Source organism: Rhinolophus sinicus, chromosome 13, assembly GCF_057876585.1.
Source record: "Rhinolophus sinicus isolate RSI-liver-muscle chromosome 13, RSI-T2T, whole genome shotgun sequence".
Taxonomy (NCBI): Eukaryota; Metazoa; Chordata; class Mammalia; order Chiroptera; family Rhinolophidae; genus Rhinolophus; species Rhinolophus sinicus.
The window spans coordinates 50,331,527-50,350,712 of record NC_142513.1 but is presented as its reverse complement, the minus strand read 5'-3'; the positions used below and the strand labels follow the sequence as shown (position 1 = coordinate 50,350,712).

Here is a 19,186-nt window from a genome sequence, read left to right as displayed (position 1 = left end):
GGTGCTTTTATCAGACATGGTATGGACACAGGGAAAGCTTAAGAGCAGGAGTGAAGAAACCTGCCTTCATTTTTAAGCTCTCCTGATGTATTTGAAAAGCTGCATCAGATACAGCTTGTTTTCCACTCACTGCTTATGAGATGAATTAAAATCGTTTGTAAATTCCTTAGCTGATGTGCCAAAAATAAACGCAAATCTGCTGGAAAGTATTTTAAAAAGTATAGGGAAACAAAATTGTGTGGCACAGAGAACACATTTTTAAATCTTGAAGCGTACAATCTTTTAAAAATCTTTGTTTGTAAGCAGCACTAACCAGAGTTGGTCCTCAATGACTTGTGGGAATCAGATTAACAGGGTGCTATGGCCAGTATTTACTTAAAGCCAATTTCTTTATTTTCTCTCCCTGTAGCCACCTCCACTGCCAGTTCCCACAATTCCACTCAAGTGCTTCAACCCTTGCAAAACACCCATGGCAGTAATTCGCTCAGCAAGGTGAGCCACTGCATGTAATGTACTGTGCTGGGGACTAGACATAAATAACACAGCAGCTGCCGGGAGGAATAAGGTAAGCAGAAGAGCCCGGGCAAAGCAAGGCAGAGATTCGTGAGATGTAGTAATGACATACGGCATGCTGCGGTGATAAATTCCGAATTTCCAGAAACCCGCCAATAGCAGTTGGAAACTGATGAGGAACCCCGCAAAGAGGTGCCCTATTTAATAGCCCCTTGTCAGAGCTAACAGCACACAGAAACTGAGCCAAAAGTCAGACCCACACGACATTTTGCTGCCAGCAGAGGCCCATGGAATTTGCTAGAGAGATCAGACTCACTCTCTCTGGTGCCCTTTTGAGTGTAGCTTTAATAGTTTCTTTTAGGGGCCCATGTATGAGTTCGTCATTCATCAATTTGTTTGAACTATATTTGGAAATCTTCATTTTCCTGCTAGTTGTATTTCAGAGACCAGCGGCTGCATCAAATTCTCAATAGGACGCATCCCCAATTTGCTCATATCCTCTAGGTTCCAAAGACTTGTATCCCCTTGGTTTTTAGATTTGGAAATAAATTCATTCATTAGTCTCTTTGATGATTCAGAATCTTTCAGCCTTCACCTTCCAAACACTTGGCCTCACTATTTAACTCAGGTCCCAAGACCATAAAGATGGCCACTGTCGGGGCAGCTGCCCCCATTCCCTCCATGAGCACTGTGTAGAGGTGGCAATGCCCCAAACTGCCAGGCCCCTCCGCGGAGCTCAATGGAAATGCTGGCGCCTCCTCTGCATACAGCTAACTCTGGAGGACACTCCAGGAACGTTTTCACTGGGTAGCGAAGGGGCTGCTTCTTTGCAGTAACAGGTCCTCCTCTAACGAGACACCTGTCCACCAAGTCTCATGTTCCCATGATGGGTAAGAAGTGGGCTGGCCCTAGAAAAGAAAGGTCCGTGCCAACTGGGCTCCTCCCACCTGGAAGGGCTGCCATACTCTGCGCGCGTGCTCCTGTCCCTACCAAGACTGGCTGTTTCTGGAAACATAATGGGAAAGCAAGTGCAAAGGGGACGCACCGCCCAGTGACAGGAGTTGGAACTGCTCTTTATCCAGACAGAAGGTTCTCCACTTGCCAAGAAGCCTGTTCTTAAATGGCAAGTTATCAGCAGTGTTTCAAGTCCCCTTTCAGGTAAACTGTAATTAACAACCTGGTGAACAAAATATGGTGTTGTCCCATGAGATCGATGGAGATATTCTCAAAAAAATATTTTATAGCTTCTAGATGGGATAGGCTGGTTCAATCTCCCAGCTGTTAACAGATGTTTACAAAGGAATACTCAGATACCCAGTGTGAAAGGGAAAATGCTAAGAGGTGTAAGGTTATAAAAGGAACCTTTGTAAAACCCATTCTGGATTAATAACTGTTCTTCTTTTCAATAAAGGATCTATAGACTCAAAAACATTCATAGACTAAAACACTTTTAACACTTCGGGGGTGTCAACAAACCCGGCAGTTAAGAACACAGGTGACCCTTGGACAAGGGATTAAACTGCATGGGTCCACGTATAAGCAGATTTGAAGTGGACCCACGCTGTTCAAACCCATGTTGCTCAAGGGTCAGCTGTACTTTCGAGCCAGTTGGGAATCCACGCATGCGTAGGGCTGACGTAATGTACGCGTGGATTTTCAACTGAGTGGAGGTGGGTGCCCCCTACCCCATGCTCTTTGAGGGTCAATTGTGTATCTGTGGGGATGGAGCAATACTCTAAAAAATAAACATTTTACGTCTTAATAATACCAGCTGTTACGATTACTCATGGTTATCTTTTCAATACAGAAAACAAACAGAAAACAGGTCTTCATGTCTTACAGCAACTTACGATTTTATTTTCAGTACTCTCACAATCCTTTACATACAGCACTGACAAAATTCAAACCACAGCAACTCAATACGCGAGTCCTGCATAGAGTGACACAGAAAGACCCGACCACATAGAAGTGACTGCGACTCTTACAGAGAATAGAAGTGTGGGCGGATAACTTTATTTGGCTGAAGAATAAAAGCACTTGTCATTTCTGCGATCACAGCTGAAGCTTTTCAGTCCCATCAGGCCGAGATCCACATGCTACACTTGGACTTAAGCAACAGAAAATTGAAGTCACAAGAATTAACTCGATTCTCAATCACCGCGGAGTTGGTTCCTCTAGTTTAATTAAATTGACATTTTTCACAGAAAAAAATGTATTTCAGGCAAATAAAAACAAGTTCCGGATAAGCATGGTTCCGTGTTCTTTTATTTTACCTTCATCAAGGCAGGCAAAGTACAGATGCTGTACATTAAAAACAGACACACATACACGCACAGCACATCAGTTCCTACAGGCAGAAGGCCTCCTTCCAAGCACCGCTCCTGTCTGAACCACATAACCACAGCTAAATGTACAGAGAGCCATCCGCGGGTCCCACGTAGCCAACTCCAATTAGCAAGACATCGATCAGCGTCCATATGCCCAGGCCGCCAAAGCTGAAGAGCTTGCCGAGGCCTTCTCGCCACTGGCCCAGGTAGAAACGGTCCGCTCCAAACCCACCGAGCGTGATGCTGCAACAGGAAACAGGACTGGGATCCACCAGAGGTCCCCCCCCTGCAGCCAGATGTGGCTCCGCCAAGTCATGTCTGGGGAAGGGTCTCTAATGATCCAGCCCTTATTAGAACAGTGACTATTTCATGTTTCACACCACCAACTGGGTGCTTTCGGTCTCCTCGGAGGGGACCGGCCCTGCGGAGGGCCGACCTAAGCTATACGCGGATTTTCGACTGCACCCTTACCCCGGCGTTGTTCCAGGGTCAACTGTAATTATGGGCAAGTAGACCATTAAAATGTCAAAAGTGAACACACAATCTTTAGCTGTACTGAAATCTAATATTTCTCTTTTAAAGGAAAGTAAGTGACCTCACTGCACTTTAATCTTGAAAGTGGCACGTCTCCGAGGGCAAAGCAGGGACCCCGTCTAACAGAGTGCGTATGAGCGTGGAGTCAGGGGTTGGCACCGCGAGGCAGTGCCCACCCTCTGGCTGCCTCGGGTCAAGCTGTCTCACTTTGTCAGTCACTCATCTCTACACATTTAGTGTCAAGAATAAATGATTTTAAAGGGTCCTTCAAATGCTAAGATCTAACACTATTTGGACAACTTATGATTGGATTTCTTTTTAATTTATTATGGAAAATTTCAGAACTCAGAAAAGTAAATAATAAAGAGAACAGTAGCCACGATCCAGCTCCGACCATCAATGAGCGGCCAACGCTGGCCCATCTCTACCCCCTCCACCCCCGAGAATTCTAAAGCAAACCCTGGACATTATCACATTTACAGTGAAGATGCTGAAAGAAACTATGTCAAGTCCTGAGAGGAAAACGATTCTTAGTTTTTAAAAACCAGCTGTTGAATGTACCATGATCATTTAAGATAGCAGTAATGTGGGGGAAACGGAGTGAGGGACGGACAGGAACACTGTGTCTTTGCAACCTTTCTGTAAATCTAAAATTACTCCAAAATAAAAAATTTGAAAAAAAAAAAGTTTTCCTTTAAATCCTTGCTGACAAGGACTGTGGCCAGTTACCAAATCTCATTTGTGTTGTACGTAACCTTCCATCCTGGACTCCATTTACTTCCCGGTGACACGTTCCTGCCGGCAGGACCCTTCTCTTTCCCCAGCCTGAACCCTAACGCCATGGTTCTCGACAAGGGTTAGTTTGGCAATATCTGGACACATTTCTGAGTGTCACTTGCCCCCCAACTGGACATCTAGTAACTTGAATCCACAGATGCTGCTATAAAGGTCCTACTATGCACCGGACACCCCCACAGCAAAGAATTATTTGGCCCCAACATCAACAGTGACGAGGCTGAGAAGCCCTGCCCAGTGTCACACCGCAGAACAAGGGGTCTCAGGCTCTAACCCCAACCTGCAACTATAGGTGGCACAACTTCTTCATTCTGCCAAGCGTTTAACCAGCGAACCACCTGCCCTCTGGTGGGAGGAACTGGTACAATTTGTTTTTTCCCAAACTGTTGAGAAATTTAACTAATACAAGCCTATTTTTATGTAAAAATTGTAAGTCTTTAATTATTTCTGGATGGTGGAATTATAGGTGATTTTTAATGTTTGTCTTTGTCATTTTCACCTTGTCCAGTTTTCACTACTGAGCATATATTTTTTTTAATAATACACAAGTTACTAAAAATTAGAAATATACACGATAAGCCTACCTATTTTAACTAGTTAGTTTACAGCATTTTACTGATTCATGGTACATTCAGAACAGGAATCCTGACTGGTTCTGACGATCAATTAAGTCATCTCTAGACTGTGCAGGCATCTTGGGAGAAAAGCTAGCATCCTGCCATTAAATTCCACGAAGGTACTGATCTGATCTAAGTAACTCGCCTCAGGTCTGTCTGACCGTGCTAGGACCGAGTGAACGAGAAGCCTGGCTGAGCTCAATGTCTGGAGAATCCACTGATCCCAAGGGAATCCAACTGGCACCTTTAGCTTATTAGTAATGAAGCTTACCTCAGAGCCAGAGCAGTGGACCACTTATAGCCTCCAGTCCAATTGCAGTACAGCATTTTTGGAAAAGTACGGTTACCTTAAAAAAAAAAAAAAAAAGGGAAACGCTGTTAGAAAAATGGGCATAAAAATACGCTCACACAGAGACTTAACTGTAACCAGTGGCCTTGTCATTTAAAATCTAAGAAGTCAACTCTCCTTACAATAATGTTTATGACAGCAAATGGTAAAGAGAAAGACTTAAAATTTAAATCAGGTAAGTAAGGGTTACAGCTCGAAGAATGGGAAATGCCCTACCAGCGATCGACACTTGGGTGAAGTGCAGACTAAGGCGGTGGGGCTGTGAGACAGACAGATGGCGCAATGGGAGGACAGCGCCCAGAGCATGCAGATGTGAACCTTCCGCAGGGCACGGGGCACACACAGGTTGCCCGGAAGCATCCCGAGACAACTGGCTGTCCACGTGGGGAAAAAAGGGAACCCGAATCTACCTCACACCACGTACCAAAACCCACCGCAGGCGGCTGAGAGACCTAAATGCGAAAGGCCAAACTTACAACTTTTTAAAGAAAACCTAAGAAACTCTCTGGATGCACCTGGAGTAAGAAACGGTTTTTTAATCACAAAAAAGAGCTACCTGTGAAAGACTAAGAACGTCAACTAATTCCAATTTAAAGTTCTGTTCATCAAAAGACACCAAAATGAAGTGGGGGAGAAAAAAAGAAGGTAAAAACCTGGGAGAGGATTTCAGAGACACCAAAAGGTTAGTATTGAAAATATCAAAGAATTCCTAGAAACCTTTAAGGAAAAGACGAAACTTTGGGATAACAAGTATGGAGAGAGTGTGGCTCACCACGCTGGGGGGATGTAAACAGGTAAAACCACTTTGGAAACTAACACATGCTAGAGAATGTGCCAGACCAACTCCTGCCCATGTGCAACTGGAAGGTATGCACGCAAGTTTTACTGGCAGTACAATATGTAAGCAAAAAATACAAATAATCCAAATATATAGGAGAATGAATAAACAATGACACAATTGTACAATTGATTATTTAGAAGAGAAAAAGGTTAAGAAAGGGAAGGCACATGCATGAATCTTAGAGCCATAATGGGGAGAGGAAAAAAAGACTATAAACTGGCTGCTATTATTGTATACAATTCTAAAACATGCACCACTGTATATCGTACTATATCTTATACACAAATGTGATAGAACTAAGTAAGTTAAACAAAAGAAAGTGGGATAATAAAATTCAAAAAGGGCGTTACCTGCGAAGGAGGGAGAGCAACTGGGCGCATGAAAAGCACCAAGGTAGCTGTGATGACATCATCACCGCATTAGCTGGGAATGTGGTGAAACTCAATTACTGTACATTATGCTTTATGACCGTCATGTTTTCTTGTTTTCTCAAATATTATATTTTAAAAGGTAAGAGTGCTGCAAATTTTCTGGACATTTTTAGTTCACCGAGTTTATTAATGGTGAAAAGTGCTGATAAATGCTTCTGATGAAATCATTCCAACTTAATCCTCAAACGTCTGATTCAAGTTCCATAAGCAAGCTCAGAGAAAACTGGTTTGCTCCCAAACTTCCCTGCACCCCGGCTTACCCAAGCAATGAACGTGGTCCCGCACCGTGCAGTTGGCAGCGTACCGCTGCCGAGGACAGGACACCGCCATGCAGCTGGTAGAATTGGAGCACTCATAATCGGTTTCCGGAAGTTGCCAGCAAAATCTGCAAGTCATGTTGATGACAAAGCTCTTTTGGGATTTCAAGTCTTGATCCTATGGACCGAATGACACAGAACTCATCAATCATAACACAGTAGCTTGTGACTATGTCACTAAAGCTACAGTCATATGGCACAAAGTTTCTAAATGGTATCTGGCAGGAAGTGGCAAGAAAACAGGTACCAAACCAGTATGCGTGCAAAACAAATATAAGTGGTATGACCCTATAATCATAAAAATAGACACCCAAAAATATATACCTAAGGGAAAACTCACATCAAAATAACTAAGGTTATTTCAGGGTGGTTAAGATTATGCCATCACTTTTACCTGGCTAAATTTTTAAAAATGAGCATGTGTACTTTCGTACAAAAAGGGGAAATTTTGTTCTACAAAGCCAGGGTCACAGATAACTGGAAGGACAGACGAGTACATCTGTTCAAGGTCACTGAGCCGCAAGTTACGAGTGGAACCCAGGCTCCCTAAGCCCAGACGGGGGCTCCTAGGCGTACAGCACACACCTGGCCCTCAGTCTCAAACCTGCCCTCGTATCTCCAGCACAGTCCAGTGCCAGGGCTGTCACCGCCGCTCCCACCTCCACACCCACTTGGCGCGATCCCCCAACAGGAAGCCCCAGAAAATCTCTATCCACTTACAGAAGAACCCCATGCAGACTCAGCAGGGGCTCCCTGCGGGCCCCTAGCTTTCCAGACCAGGCTTTTTCCTTTCAATTGAAAAAAAGTCGTTATTTTGTTTTCTGCTTATAAGAGTAGCACATGTTTTTTGTAAATTGCACATTTGGAAATTACAGGAAAAAACCTGTAACCTGTCCAGGCAGACCCACTTTTAATCTTTCATTTTTAACTCCGTGATAGAGACTGACAGGAGAGGAAGTACATTAAAAGCATTCTATACCCTTTTCACCCCTACTTGACATTATACTGTAATACCTATTTTTCAAAATCATTTTCCAATGGTCACAAAATCACTTCTGGAAATTTATTAACTTTTTATTTATTAACTTTTTTCATAATGTACAACTGCTTTTATAGGTAGCAGTCAAAACTGGGTAAGACACCACGTGATTTAGACAATACTGTTTTAAATGCCTGCAAATTTCTACTGATGCATTTATAGCATGTTTCTTATCCACTGTTTTTTTAAAACTAGGTAATACACGTCTGGTACAAACTCCCAGACAAGACAGGAGAGTGAGCAGCAGCCGGTGCCCACCCTGCCCCAAGCACTGCTTACCCACTGGCCTTCACGGGAGTCTATTCTATGCCCAGATACATTTTTTCTTTAACTTTCCCACTGACATTTACTTTTTAATTAATTCTGCAAATATCAGTAACTACTTCTAGAGCTGCCTAATAGCTGCAATGTATTTATTTCATTACATTCCAGAGTGAGGCATAAATGAAAGAGTTCTCTTGAACATTTAGCGTCTTTCGAATCTGCCTGGGTGAACAATGCAGCTAAGACATCCTTAGACGTATTATTTGCATCCATCTGCAGTATCTACGTGATAAATTCCCCGATATGGAATTGCTGGGTCAAAGGTCATGTGTGTGCATCTTTCAGGTTCACAGATATGACCAATGTGCCCACCCACTAACAAGATATGGTTGTCGCTTATACCCTCACACTCAGTGTTATCACACTTTTTATTTTTCTGCCAATCTAACAGGTTAAAAACACGTTGTGTATTTCAATTATGAGAAAAATTATACAATGTTTTTCATGTGTTGAAAGTCTATTTGTATTTCCTTTCCTGTGAACCATCTGCTCCTGTTCTAACACTATTTTTCTATAGGATTGTCATCTTTTCTTCACTGGCCTTTAGGAAATCTTCATATATTATGGACATCAGTGCATAATTTGTAATGTGTGTTAGAAATACTTTTTCCTAGTTTGTAATTTATCTTTTGCCTTTATCCTTTTTTAGGTCATGCAGAATTCTCTAATTTTTAGTAGTCAGCTATCGCAATTCTTCCTTTTATGGCTTCTAAATTTTATTTTATGTTTAGAAAAATATTCCCTATGTTGATATTATAACAAAACCATCTCATGCTTTCTCAGGTACTTCATCGTTTGATTTTCTCACATTAAATCTTTGACCTATCTGTAATTTATTTTGAACAAGACAGGGATTCTATTTTATTCTCAGACAGCTACCCAAGCATGTCAGCATTTACTGAATCTGTCTTCTCACCAGAGAGAAGTACAGACCCTTCCAAAAGCTGATCTATAAGAAAAAGACCTGTTATCTTTCCCTCTGTGAAACAGGTGTCGTTACTAAGAACACAGACCCATGTGAAGGCTTTATGTATACATGCTGCACACACTAGCAGGCAGATAGGTATCTTCTCCAAGTAATAAACAGCAACACGTTTCTGTCAAGCACATTTCCAGCTGACATCATCTGTCTTGATAGCTGCCATTGTAATTGCAACAGGAGCAATCTGAGATGGAAGGTGTTGCAGGATTTTTACATTTATTTCTATCTATATACTTAACAGGGCCTTATAAAATACTTCCCTTGACTAGTGTAATCCAGGTGAGAGTCCCTTAGCCTCTGGGTCCCTAGTCAGTATGTATGAAGAAAGACTGGAACAGTTTCTTTCCTTCTATGATTTGAAGTTCAAAATAAGAGTGGGAGAGAGAGGACATCTGCATGTGCCCATGTGATGGTCATGGATTATTTCTTCCTGAAATGTTAACGTGTTTACCAAGAAGGGACCCTACAGATTGTCATTAAACAAATAAGGGAAGAACACACGGGTCACCCTGGGTCAGCTGGCAACAGCTGTCCTAGGACCCACGGCTCCTGAGAGCCAATTCACGTATTTTACTGTTTTCATTTCTAAGAAGGATCAGACCACCAGACCCCCTTGGGGCAGACTTCCAATTCCACACCTGAGGACTGGGGTCCTGCTCGTTTACAGGATTCCATTATGGCTAGTATTGGAAGCAGGTGAGATCCAAGTATCTGAAGCAGGAGGACAGAATGAACCCACCTGGGGGCACATCGCAGCCAGGCGGGACCAAGGGGTTCAGAAACTTCCCTAAGCTTGCAGTGTCTCCTTTGTTGTATGTCTTATTCTCTGCTATTTCCCTCTAAATGAAAGAGCTAGGTTTTGGAACATCTACAAAAGGAAGAAATTGAGAACTGTTCTCACTCGGTAACCAGTTTGGGAAGATAAATGTCAAAGAAGCTGAAGCAAACAACAGAGGAGGCTAATTCTGGAAAAGTTCCCTTAGACAGGAAAGTTTTCACATGTTCACTAAGATCCTACTACGATGTACTAGACCCATGAGATAAATAATTTTACAAGCCTTCAAATGGGGTTAGCCAAGTAGGGAGAAGATTCTATTTAAGACACAGCAACAAAGACTGACTGCTAATTCAAGGGCGTTTATAAAGACTATCTGGCAATGAGCTCGATTTTCCAGTGTGCTTTAAAGGGTAACGCAACGTATGAAAATGGCAAATACTTGTTTACAAGAACTACACTTAGAGACAGCGTAAAATCTTACCTCCTCTTAGGAGTGAAGCCTCGCTCATTCCCTCCCGTAATACTAGACAGACTTCAGGAGCATTACAGAGAGAGTCCGGGGTGGAAGGAACATTACAATCCATCCCTTCACAGACCAAGTGCCAAAGAATGGAGTGGGGGAAAAGGCACCTTGCTCAAGTAAATGAGGGAAATGCTAGACTCGCTGGTCAAGGGAATTCTACAAAAGACGACATGGTATAGAATCTGTTTTTTCTTCCTCAACCATTTCCCAGAACAAGGGTTCCATGGAAACGCTTTAGGAAAAGCTGCTCTGGGCCCTCATCTAATGAGCCGGGGATTAATAAACCACACGGCTGGTTACGGCAGGCCAAGAGTGAAACAATGCTTCATTCTTTATCTCTACTCTATGTCGCCCAGATGCTAGAATCATATTCCTAAATGGAGCACGCAGTAATTACCTGGTCCATTCATTAAAAAATGCAGGTACCCAGGTCTGCCTGACCTACACTCCATTCAGCAGGTCTGGGGCTGCCTGTAGGAGTCTGTGATTCTAACAGGAGCCCCAGTCAAGTAGCTCTGCAGCAGGTGTGCCTAGAGCAGTCTCTAAGAAACACCAACTATGAAAGCCTTTCTAGGCTCCTTCCTATCTGTCCAAATATCAGAGATAAGATGTAGGTATGATGATCGTAATAGGGTCATTTCTAATGGGTAACAGTTGGAATGCTTGAGTTCTTCTATTTCTGACATTCTGTAACAAGTCTGATAATTGCTTCAATTTATCCTTATGTCAAAAACCTGCCATCTGAACCCCTACAATCAAACCTCACTTGAATATGGATGCTTTAGTCTTCTGATAAAGTCGACTTTGTTCCTAACACTACTTAGAAAACGCAAAGCCCTTTCATTCAGAATTTCCCCACAATCAAGCCTACAGTCCTCTTGTAACTCCAGGTCTACAATGAGTGCATTTAGAATAAGTAAGTTTCAGTACTTACAACACAGGTAACAGAAGGTTTGACTGTGCAGTCAAAAGTGACAGGCTTCCCATAGACACAGGAGAAATTTGTCTTGCATTCTACACAGTCTGCAGGAAGTCTGCTACACAAACCATTGCTTGGACACTTCATCATATAAGGTGGGATATCGGTACTTTCTGTGAGAGGTGAGAGAGAAGCTTATTCTCTTGTAATACTGATGAGGAAAACAATTTTCTAAGATTAAGGGGCATGACCATTAGCAGTGAGATACTATGCTGGAATGGAAAGGGCAGAGATGGAGTCAGACACCTGCAATTACAGCAGGGTTCTGCCACCATCCAGTTGTGTGACCTAGTGAACAGCTCAACAGTTAAGTAAAAAGTATTTAGCTACCGTCCCCCAAATGACCATAAAAACCAAAGGTGCTTATATACATATACATATATATGTATATATGTATGTACTAATACGTATGTGTGTATATATATATGTACATATATATATATATATATATATATATATATATATACACACACACACACACATACACACATACATATATAAAACGCTAGGAGTTAAAGATCTCAAAAGTTCTACCACGTTACAACATGAAAAAACTAACGCTTAGGATGGCAGGGTTTGTTTAAGATCACAGAGGGAGTGGCAAAACTGGAAACAGAACCCAAACCTCTCAGTTTCCAATCCAATGTTATTTTCTCTTGAACACTAATTTGGAAATGAAGTCAGTGACCCTCTGAGTCAGTCAGTACAATGAGGTGACAATTCTGGAAAATGTTGTCATTATTCTACTCTGCTATTTCAATAAGCCATAATTTGCTAATAACATTTACAGTTTTATACTACCAAAGTTCAAAAGAGTTCTATATATTAACAATTTGTTTGGTGGGTTGCTGTTTTTTGGTTTTTTTTTTTACCCAGCCAACCTGGCCAGGAGTACAATATATTTCTATCAGTGAAGAGAGGATCAGAGCAGCTTTCAAAAATGTCCAAAAGAGTCAAAAATTCTTGTGCTTTCTCTATAATGTTTTAAATTCAAGTATGCTGGTGACTTCTAGTAGTCTTTTATACTCAAATTAGAATCAGTAAAATACTTCGGCCAGTTTCAATTCAGTGAAAGGAGGGAATGCTAAAGGGATGAAATTATAGGGAAAAACGTCCCATTTAGCAAACACACTAATACTCATTTAAAACTGGTCCTCCTTAGTTATTGCAGCACATGGGCAAGTCTACAAAATCCCATTTGTTCCTACTACTACTGTGGCTGGAGAATGGACAGTCGGAATCACAAAGCCACGACTCTAGAGGGCCAGGCTAACCCCACCACCTTAAAGACGAGAAAACCAAAGCCAAATGGGTGAATAATTTGTTCGAAACAGTCTCTCTATCAGTCCCTCTGTGATCCTTCCATTTCAAACAGCCTTGGGGGTGCTTTTACTATCCAATATCAGGAACAGGGTTCAAGAATTACAAGAAATTTTCTGAAGGGAAACGAACATTTGTGGAGGGTTATCTCGATGAAGTGAAAAAAATAACAGAAATAAACAGATGGAAATGAACAGCGTGGGGCTGTCAAAAGGTTATCGAAATATCAAGACTGTCTACTGAAAATGTCTCTTTATCCAGCTTTAGTTCATGTAACCTAAAGTACAATAAATAAAATATTCAAAAATGGAAAGTGATTTCAGATACTAGAAGAAATTTTATCCGAAAAAGAAAGGGAGAACCCACTAAATATTAAGTATACACATTTACTAGAATAGAAAACGTCTAGTACCTTCTGCCCTGGGAACTACTGTGAAAGTACGTGTTGGGCCCGGATCCCTTATTGACTGAGCCAGCGGCTGCGAATGTTCTAAATTTAAGGATCCTACAATTAAAGAAACATGTTATCCTGGGATATAAAACTCCTGGTGTGGAGTTCACAAGCGGAGTCCACACCACGCAGTAATTGCTCGTGAAAACCTCACAGCTTGACTACCCAGAAAACTAAAGAACGAAACGCCGACAGGGTCGACACCCGCCCCCGAGCCCTCGGTCCCCGGCTCCAGGGCTCTGCCGCCGAACCTGCGGTTCCGGTGCCCCCGAGAGGAGGGGAGGCGGCGGACCGGAGGCCAGGACGCCGCCGACTTGGGCTGCAGCGCCCCGCCCCCCTCCGCCCTGCACTCAGCCTCCATCCTCCGCCCTCCCCGAGCGGGCCCAGCCCAGACGCTTCTCGCAGGTCGCGGTGCCCCCGGCCACCCCGCCAGACCCGGCATGGCCCGCGGACTTTAACTCACCACCGCCAGACAAGACATAGAATTGTGACAGGAAAAGCAGCACGCGGCAGAGGCGGCACAGCGCCCTCAGCGGGACAGCCGCGGCCGCCATCTTACCGGCGCGCACGCACTTCCGGGCCGCCGCCCAGATCTCATCCGAAGGGTGGGGCGCCTGCGCGCGCGCCGGAAGAGGCGGGGTCGGCGTGTTACCAGGAGCCCAGGGCGCAGGCGCGCGGCCACTTTGCATGGGGTCTGCGGTGCCCCGCCCGGAGTCCTCCCGGAGCTGGGATCTCTGCGACATTGGGAGGTTGCTTGGTTCCCAGACACAGCTCATACCCTGGGACGCGGCGCTCACTTCTCCTTCCACGGCTAGAGACCGAGGAAGGTCACGGGGACCCAAATGCACACGTGACTGGAAGCAGTCGGGCAAATTTGAGAAGTTGGGCACCTTTTTATATGTGGCTGGCTATGTACCTACGCTTAGAGAGAAAAACCCCTACTGTGTGCTAGGTACTGTGCAAAAGTCTTGATGACATTACATTTCATTTCATACTAGAAAGGTACTTATTTACAGGTGAAACTGTGGCCCAAACTGTATGGGAAGTGACTCGCAGGTGTGCCAGGTGGCCCGGTCTGTGCCCAGCTAGCATCTCCGCAACCTGCCCTTGGTTCCACCACTCGCCAGCTCCGCAATGGCACGCGTTACGTCCAGGAAATTCCTGTAAGACTTGGAGAGGCTGGACATAACCAGCAGGTTTTCAGGTCCCCAGGCACTGGGATGAGAGCACTGGATGTGAAAGGAGGGTCCAAAGCATGGGCCCCTCCTGGGAGGCCAGCCGTGGGGAGATGCACCCCAGGCCACAGGCTCCCTGCGTGCTCACATGGCAATCTGCACCTATTTCTACCGCAGCAGACTTTGTTCTAAGCTGTTGACATGCTTCCCTCTCCCTACCCACCTGTCACAAGATCATTGTGGGGGCATCTGACTCCTGACTCCCTCACTAGCACGTTTGGTGAATGAAAAAAAATACAACAAATAGTGCCTGGCCTCAACAAATATCAACTTAAAAACTATATCACCCAATTCAAATCTTATAGCACTGTACAGGTCTGATACGTAATACTGTTTTGTTTACCACGTGTTCAGGAAAGAGTGTTGAGAGCATGTCTTCAATTTATTTTGAATTCCACAGCACCTAGCCAAACAAACACTCAAAAAATGTTTCTTAATGGGTAGCTAAATTCTATTGGCATAAAGCCATTTTAATTCTGTTCTGAGCAGTAAGGTATTCCTCTTTGTTAAAATCAGAAATCTATTTGAATATATAAACCAGTGGAATGTCATCCCACCAAAAAAGTAATTTAACTTTAGGGGAGCAGATTACTGTGGTGTAAATCCATAGCTGAAACACTGGAAACACTGTGATGCATTTTATTTGGAAATTTATTTTTTCTAAAGAAGAACAAAACTCAGTTGTCAATTAGAAGCATTGAAATAGCAACTCTTAACCTACAAGGCAAACAATAGTAGATTGCACAATACTGAATTTGAGTTCAGAGTCCTTTGTCAATAATCCAATATTTAGTATTAGCTTCTCTTGTGGTTGTTGGTTAGTTAAAACAGGTTAAGTAATGATTCCAATTTTGGACATAAAGTTTCAGTGTGAGCTTTAGTAAAACAACCATAAAAACAACTGAGAGCATAATGTTATTAGAAAATAAGATTTTCTGCCATATTCCAAAAAGCTTTGCAGACTTATATTTGAAACCCATCTTTTCAAAATTACAAATCTTAGCAGTAATATCTAACAATTCTCATTTTCTAGTATTTCCCTCTTTCAATGAATAACATTTTCCCATTTAAGTCTCTCAAGACATTTGGAAACTTAAGTTTCCCAAGCTTGTCCTCTTTTTGTCTTCAGACATATCACAAAGTTTAACTCTTGTACATATCAGCTACTCATTCATTGTCTCCTTTCTCGCTACACCCATCAGGGGACCTGTCAGTGGGTCCAAAGTTCTCAAAAGAAGTTTTAACGTTAGAAAAATGCATTTTTAGGGGTCAAAACAAGGTTACATAGAAGGGACTATGAGAAAGAACTTAAAAACTTGTCCTCAGCATTTAGTGTACGTAATATCTTGAGATTCTTCAATGTATCAATGACAGAAGTGACTGAAAACTCTCCATAAATTTTGTTGTCTCTTGTTCGAACGTTTACAGCCTTATTTGTTTTTTCGTTCTCTCCAACCACTGTAGAAAAGAAAGGGAAATTTTAACTCAACGATTTACTAAATATTAAACGAATGACCCATATATCTTATTAGTTGTTCTTTGGTATTAATCACTAAATATCAAGCTAATGACCATTAGGTCATCCTGACAGGAAATTTCTTGAGAGAAGGAATGACTTCTAATCTCATCTCTCTTGTTCACTTGAGAGAACACCTATTATGTTCTTGGGGTACAAATGGGAGCATGGAGCTCTTACCCCCGACTCTACCCCCTGATACATTGAGGGATGGGCACCAGACCTGTGCCCAACCAGCCAAACAGAATTTTCTGGAATGTAGGTAAAAAAATTCGTTCTTTCTAGTGATCCATAGTGTAAAATTATATAGGAACCTGCAGCCATGTTTCTTGCCATGTGAAAGGAAGAAACTGGTCAGCAAGTAAGGGGAATAAAGCAAATGTTCGAGAGAAGCATAAAGAATCAGAGCAAAACGGGGGCCAGAAATGGAAAGAAATAGTCCTGGTAAGGGCTGAATTCCTCATTCCGGATACTCTTCTAATGGTTTGGCTATTTATTAATAATTCTACCTCCCATGAACACTCCAATGCTCTTCCAAAAAATTCTGTCTGAAATTTCTGTCACCACAAGAAGGCCAACTGAAACATCACCGTACCTAACAGAGTCAAACACTGCTGATGACAAATGGTTGATAGGACAACTGTGCATGTTTATTTTGCCTTCTACAGAATCTCCCAGCTGATTGGGAGATAATATCATGCCTGTGAGTATATTAGTATCAGTTTCTCCTCATTTTCATTTTTTCAAGTCAAAATTTTAGATTCTGCATCTAATTATTTATGAGCCTCAAGGACATTTTAATTTTTTCACTTAATTCTTTTCTTTTTGAGCACCTTAAATTTGCGATCTTTTCCACTCATGAATTTTAATCCTAAAGTTTTCTAATAAACCAGAAAAGCAAAGGAGACGATTTTAGATCCATGACACTTCTACTGGTGAGATGATTTTCACATTTTTTTCCACTGTTGGTTTGAGATACTAATTCTTCCTAGTATTAACTATGCCACAGGGTTCATGTAAAAATTTATACATCTTCTGCCAGCAAATAACGAAGAGTGCATAGGAACGGCCCTCCCAGGGACACCAGACTCTCCTTTGTGGATAAGTACTCAACAGTCAAACCGGTATGGTATAATCAGTTAGTTATACCAGTCTTCATTTTGTCTTTTAGAATTAAAGTGAAAAAAGATAAGCATTTAGGAAACTACATATGAATTTAAGTTACCCAAAATAAAATTATACTGAGCCAGTAGCGCATTTCGTATTTTCCGATTTAGTGTGAAATTATGATCTAAATCAACATCGGTCATGAATCCTTCTTCAAAAAATTCACTGGATACCTACAAGAAAAAGAAACACGTTGTTACTGCATTACGTAGAGCAGCCAGACGCCCCACAGCGTCCCTGCTGCCTAGGATTCACCCCCTTGTGTCGGTCCCTCCACGCTGTACTTGCTTGGTCTGTGTGACCACAGAAGGGCAGGAGTGATGGCATGTCACTTCTGACCTGAGGGAAAACCTGCAGCTTCCATCTCTTTCGGATCACTCCCTCTGGGGAAACCCACTGCCATGTTGGGAGGACATTCAGGCCACCTCTGCGAAGTGTGTGTGGTGAGGCCAGGAGGCCTCTGAAGATGTGAGTGAGCCCAAGGGCTGCAGCCTGGGCACTGGCACTTGACTGCAGCCTCCTCAGACTCCCTGAGCCAGAACCACCCAGCCAAGCTGCTCCCTGATTCTGACCTGCAGAAACAGACATAATAAATGTCTGGTGTTTTAAGCTGCTAAGTGTTGGGGTACTTTGTGACACAGCAACAGATACTATAAGAAAGTATGCTACCCTAATAGAGCCACGTGGGAAAGAATAACTTAAAGAGATATTTTAAAACACCAATTTCCCAAACACATTAAGAAATAGCAGTTTTGATCCAGCTGTGCAGGCATGAGTGGGCGTTAACTCCCAATCACTGAAAGCACAGGTTGCTAAATGAATGTATCAGTTATGCAGGATTTTAAGGCATAAATAACCTTCCAAGTCAATGACCTTCACAGACTACATGCAAAGACTATTATGTACTTTAAGTGTCTCTGATTTTACCTGAAGTGCATATTTTTCATCAGTTGGCTCCATAGGGATGACCATTACTTGACGAGGAGAAAGCCAGAGAGGCCTAAAATATATAAACCATACGTATTTTCAAAATGACCATTTATTCCACGATTAAACAAATACCCAAAGATTTTTTTTAAAGTAAGAGTTTACAAAAGAGCAGAGTCAGTAGAGTGTTCTGGAAATAAAAGAAACTACATTAAGAGTTAAAAGGCATGATATGTGGGATATAAAACTGAAAGCAACAAAGGAACAAGACAAACAAATAAATAAACAAAATATCATAGACACAGACAACAGTTTAGTGGTGACCAGAGGGTAAGGAGGGAGGGGGGTGGTAGCTGAGGGTGAAGGGTGTCAAATATAGGGTGATGGAAGGAGAACTGACTCTGGGTGGTGTATTACAGAACTGTACACCTGAAATCTGTGTAAGTTTACTAACCATTGTCACCCCAATAAATTTTAATTTTTTAAAAAAGAGTTAAAGGCAGTAGAAAAGACAAAAGGGGAAATTGGGGATTTTGATAGGAAAGGGGGGGGGGGGTAGAGCAGGTTGAGGGATGAATGGAAGGGCTGAATGTCCCTGAATCATACTCGTGAAACCCACATGTCAGCTCAGTGCCCTAATCTTTTGCTAAAAAGTTACTTCTATGCTTAGAGGTACTGCTTGTGACAGGGACGACGGCTCAGTAAGTGTCTCTGTGGTGCTGCTGGCAGACGCAGCAGGCCCGAAGAGCAGGTTTGTCTTCTAGTGAACAGTCATTGGCCCCGGATGATGAACGGGATCCAATGTCATCAATCTGCCACAAGAGAACTGGCTGTTCCCTGGGTTATGGTGTCATATGAGGGCCCAGGACCGATCACCGTGATGGCAGATTGAGTCTGCAGAAGAGGCCTAGCAGATGGGACTTGGGGAGGTCCATGGTGCTGGACTCTTGCGTGTCCTCCAGTGGCCACTGACACTCACTTCGGGGGAGAAGGAAGCTGATGACAACAACAGAGTGGGTCCTCTTGTATCTCAATACTGAAACCTCCACAGGGAGCCTCTGGGTGGGCATCTCACCTTCAAGACCCTTTCTGAGCCATCATGCACACTCCTCTCCCTCAAGGGTGCTTGTCATCTATTTCCCAATCTAACTACTTCTAAGGTTCTGGCCTTGTGGCCAAAACAATAACCAGAGCCCGTGCCTCAGTGTCACTCCATTCCTT

The 19,186-nt window shown here is 42.8% G+C and overlaps 2 protein-coding genes across 4 annotated transcripts in view; both read right to left on the bottom strand.

Annotated features, from left to right (window-relative positions):
* Nucleotides 1-2,341: 2,341 nt before the first annotated feature.
* TM2D3 (TM2 domain containing 3) lies at nucleotides 2,342-13,735 on the bottom strand. 2 transcript variants are annotated; one of them, XM_019726621.3, is made up of 6 exons: nucleotides 13,584-13,735; nucleotides 13,082-13,174; nucleotides 11,305-11,462; nucleotides 6,668-6,842; nucleotides 5,058-5,133; nucleotides 2,342-3,083 (listed from the first exon to the last, which is right to left on the bottom strand). In XM_019726621.3, the coding sequence occupies exons 1-6, from the start codon at nucleotides 13,672-13,674 to the stop codon at nucleotides 2,918-2,920; spliced, it is 759 nt and encodes a 252-aa protein (XP_019582180.2). In that variant the 5' UTR covers nucleotides 13,675-13,735; the 3' UTR covers nucleotides 2,342-2,917. The 2 variants fall into 2 exon arrangements, with proteins under 2 accessions (XP_019582180.2, XP_019582181.2); XM_019726622.3 differs by lacking the exon at nucleotides 13,082-13,174 and having other exon boundaries at nucleotides 13,584-13,727.
* Nucleotides 13,736-14,988: 1,253 nt separating this feature from the next.
* The window catches only part of TARS3 (threonyl-tRNA synthetase 3), a 31,700-nt gene continuing 27,502 nt past the window's right edge, over nucleotides 14,989-19,186 (bottom strand). Inside the window, exons 17-19 of one of the 2 annotated variants that reach the window (XM_019726616.3) lie at nucleotides 17,966-18,038; nucleotides 17,097-17,211; nucleotides 14,989-15,813 (exon numbers count right to left, since the gene is read on the bottom strand). In XM_019726616.3, coding sequence (XP_019582175.3) covers nucleotides 15,650-15,813; nucleotides 17,097-17,211; nucleotides 17,966-18,038 — 352 coding nt within the window. In that variant the 3' untranslated portion in view covers nucleotides 14,989-15,649. The remainder of the gene's footprint in view (nucleotides 15,814-17,096; nucleotides 17,212-17,965; nucleotides 18,039-19,186) is intronic. The other variant, XM_019726617.3, reaches the window with a different exon arrangement.

Bases quoted from the DNA above. Each gene is read 5' to 3' on its own strand.
- TM2D3 (XM_019726621.3), bottom strand. From the start codon at position 13,674: ATGGCGGCCGCGGCTGTCCCGCTGAGGGCGCTGTGCCGCCTCTGCCGC. The intron at 6,843-11,304 runs GTAAGTACTGAA...TTCGGTCCATAG, and splicing joins AACCTTCTGTTACCTGTGTT to GATCAAGACTTGAAATCCCA. The intron at 3,084-5,057 runs GTAAGCTTCATT...TTCCTGTTGCAG, and splicing joins TCCACTGCTCTGGCTCTGAG to CATCACGCTCGGTGGGTTTG.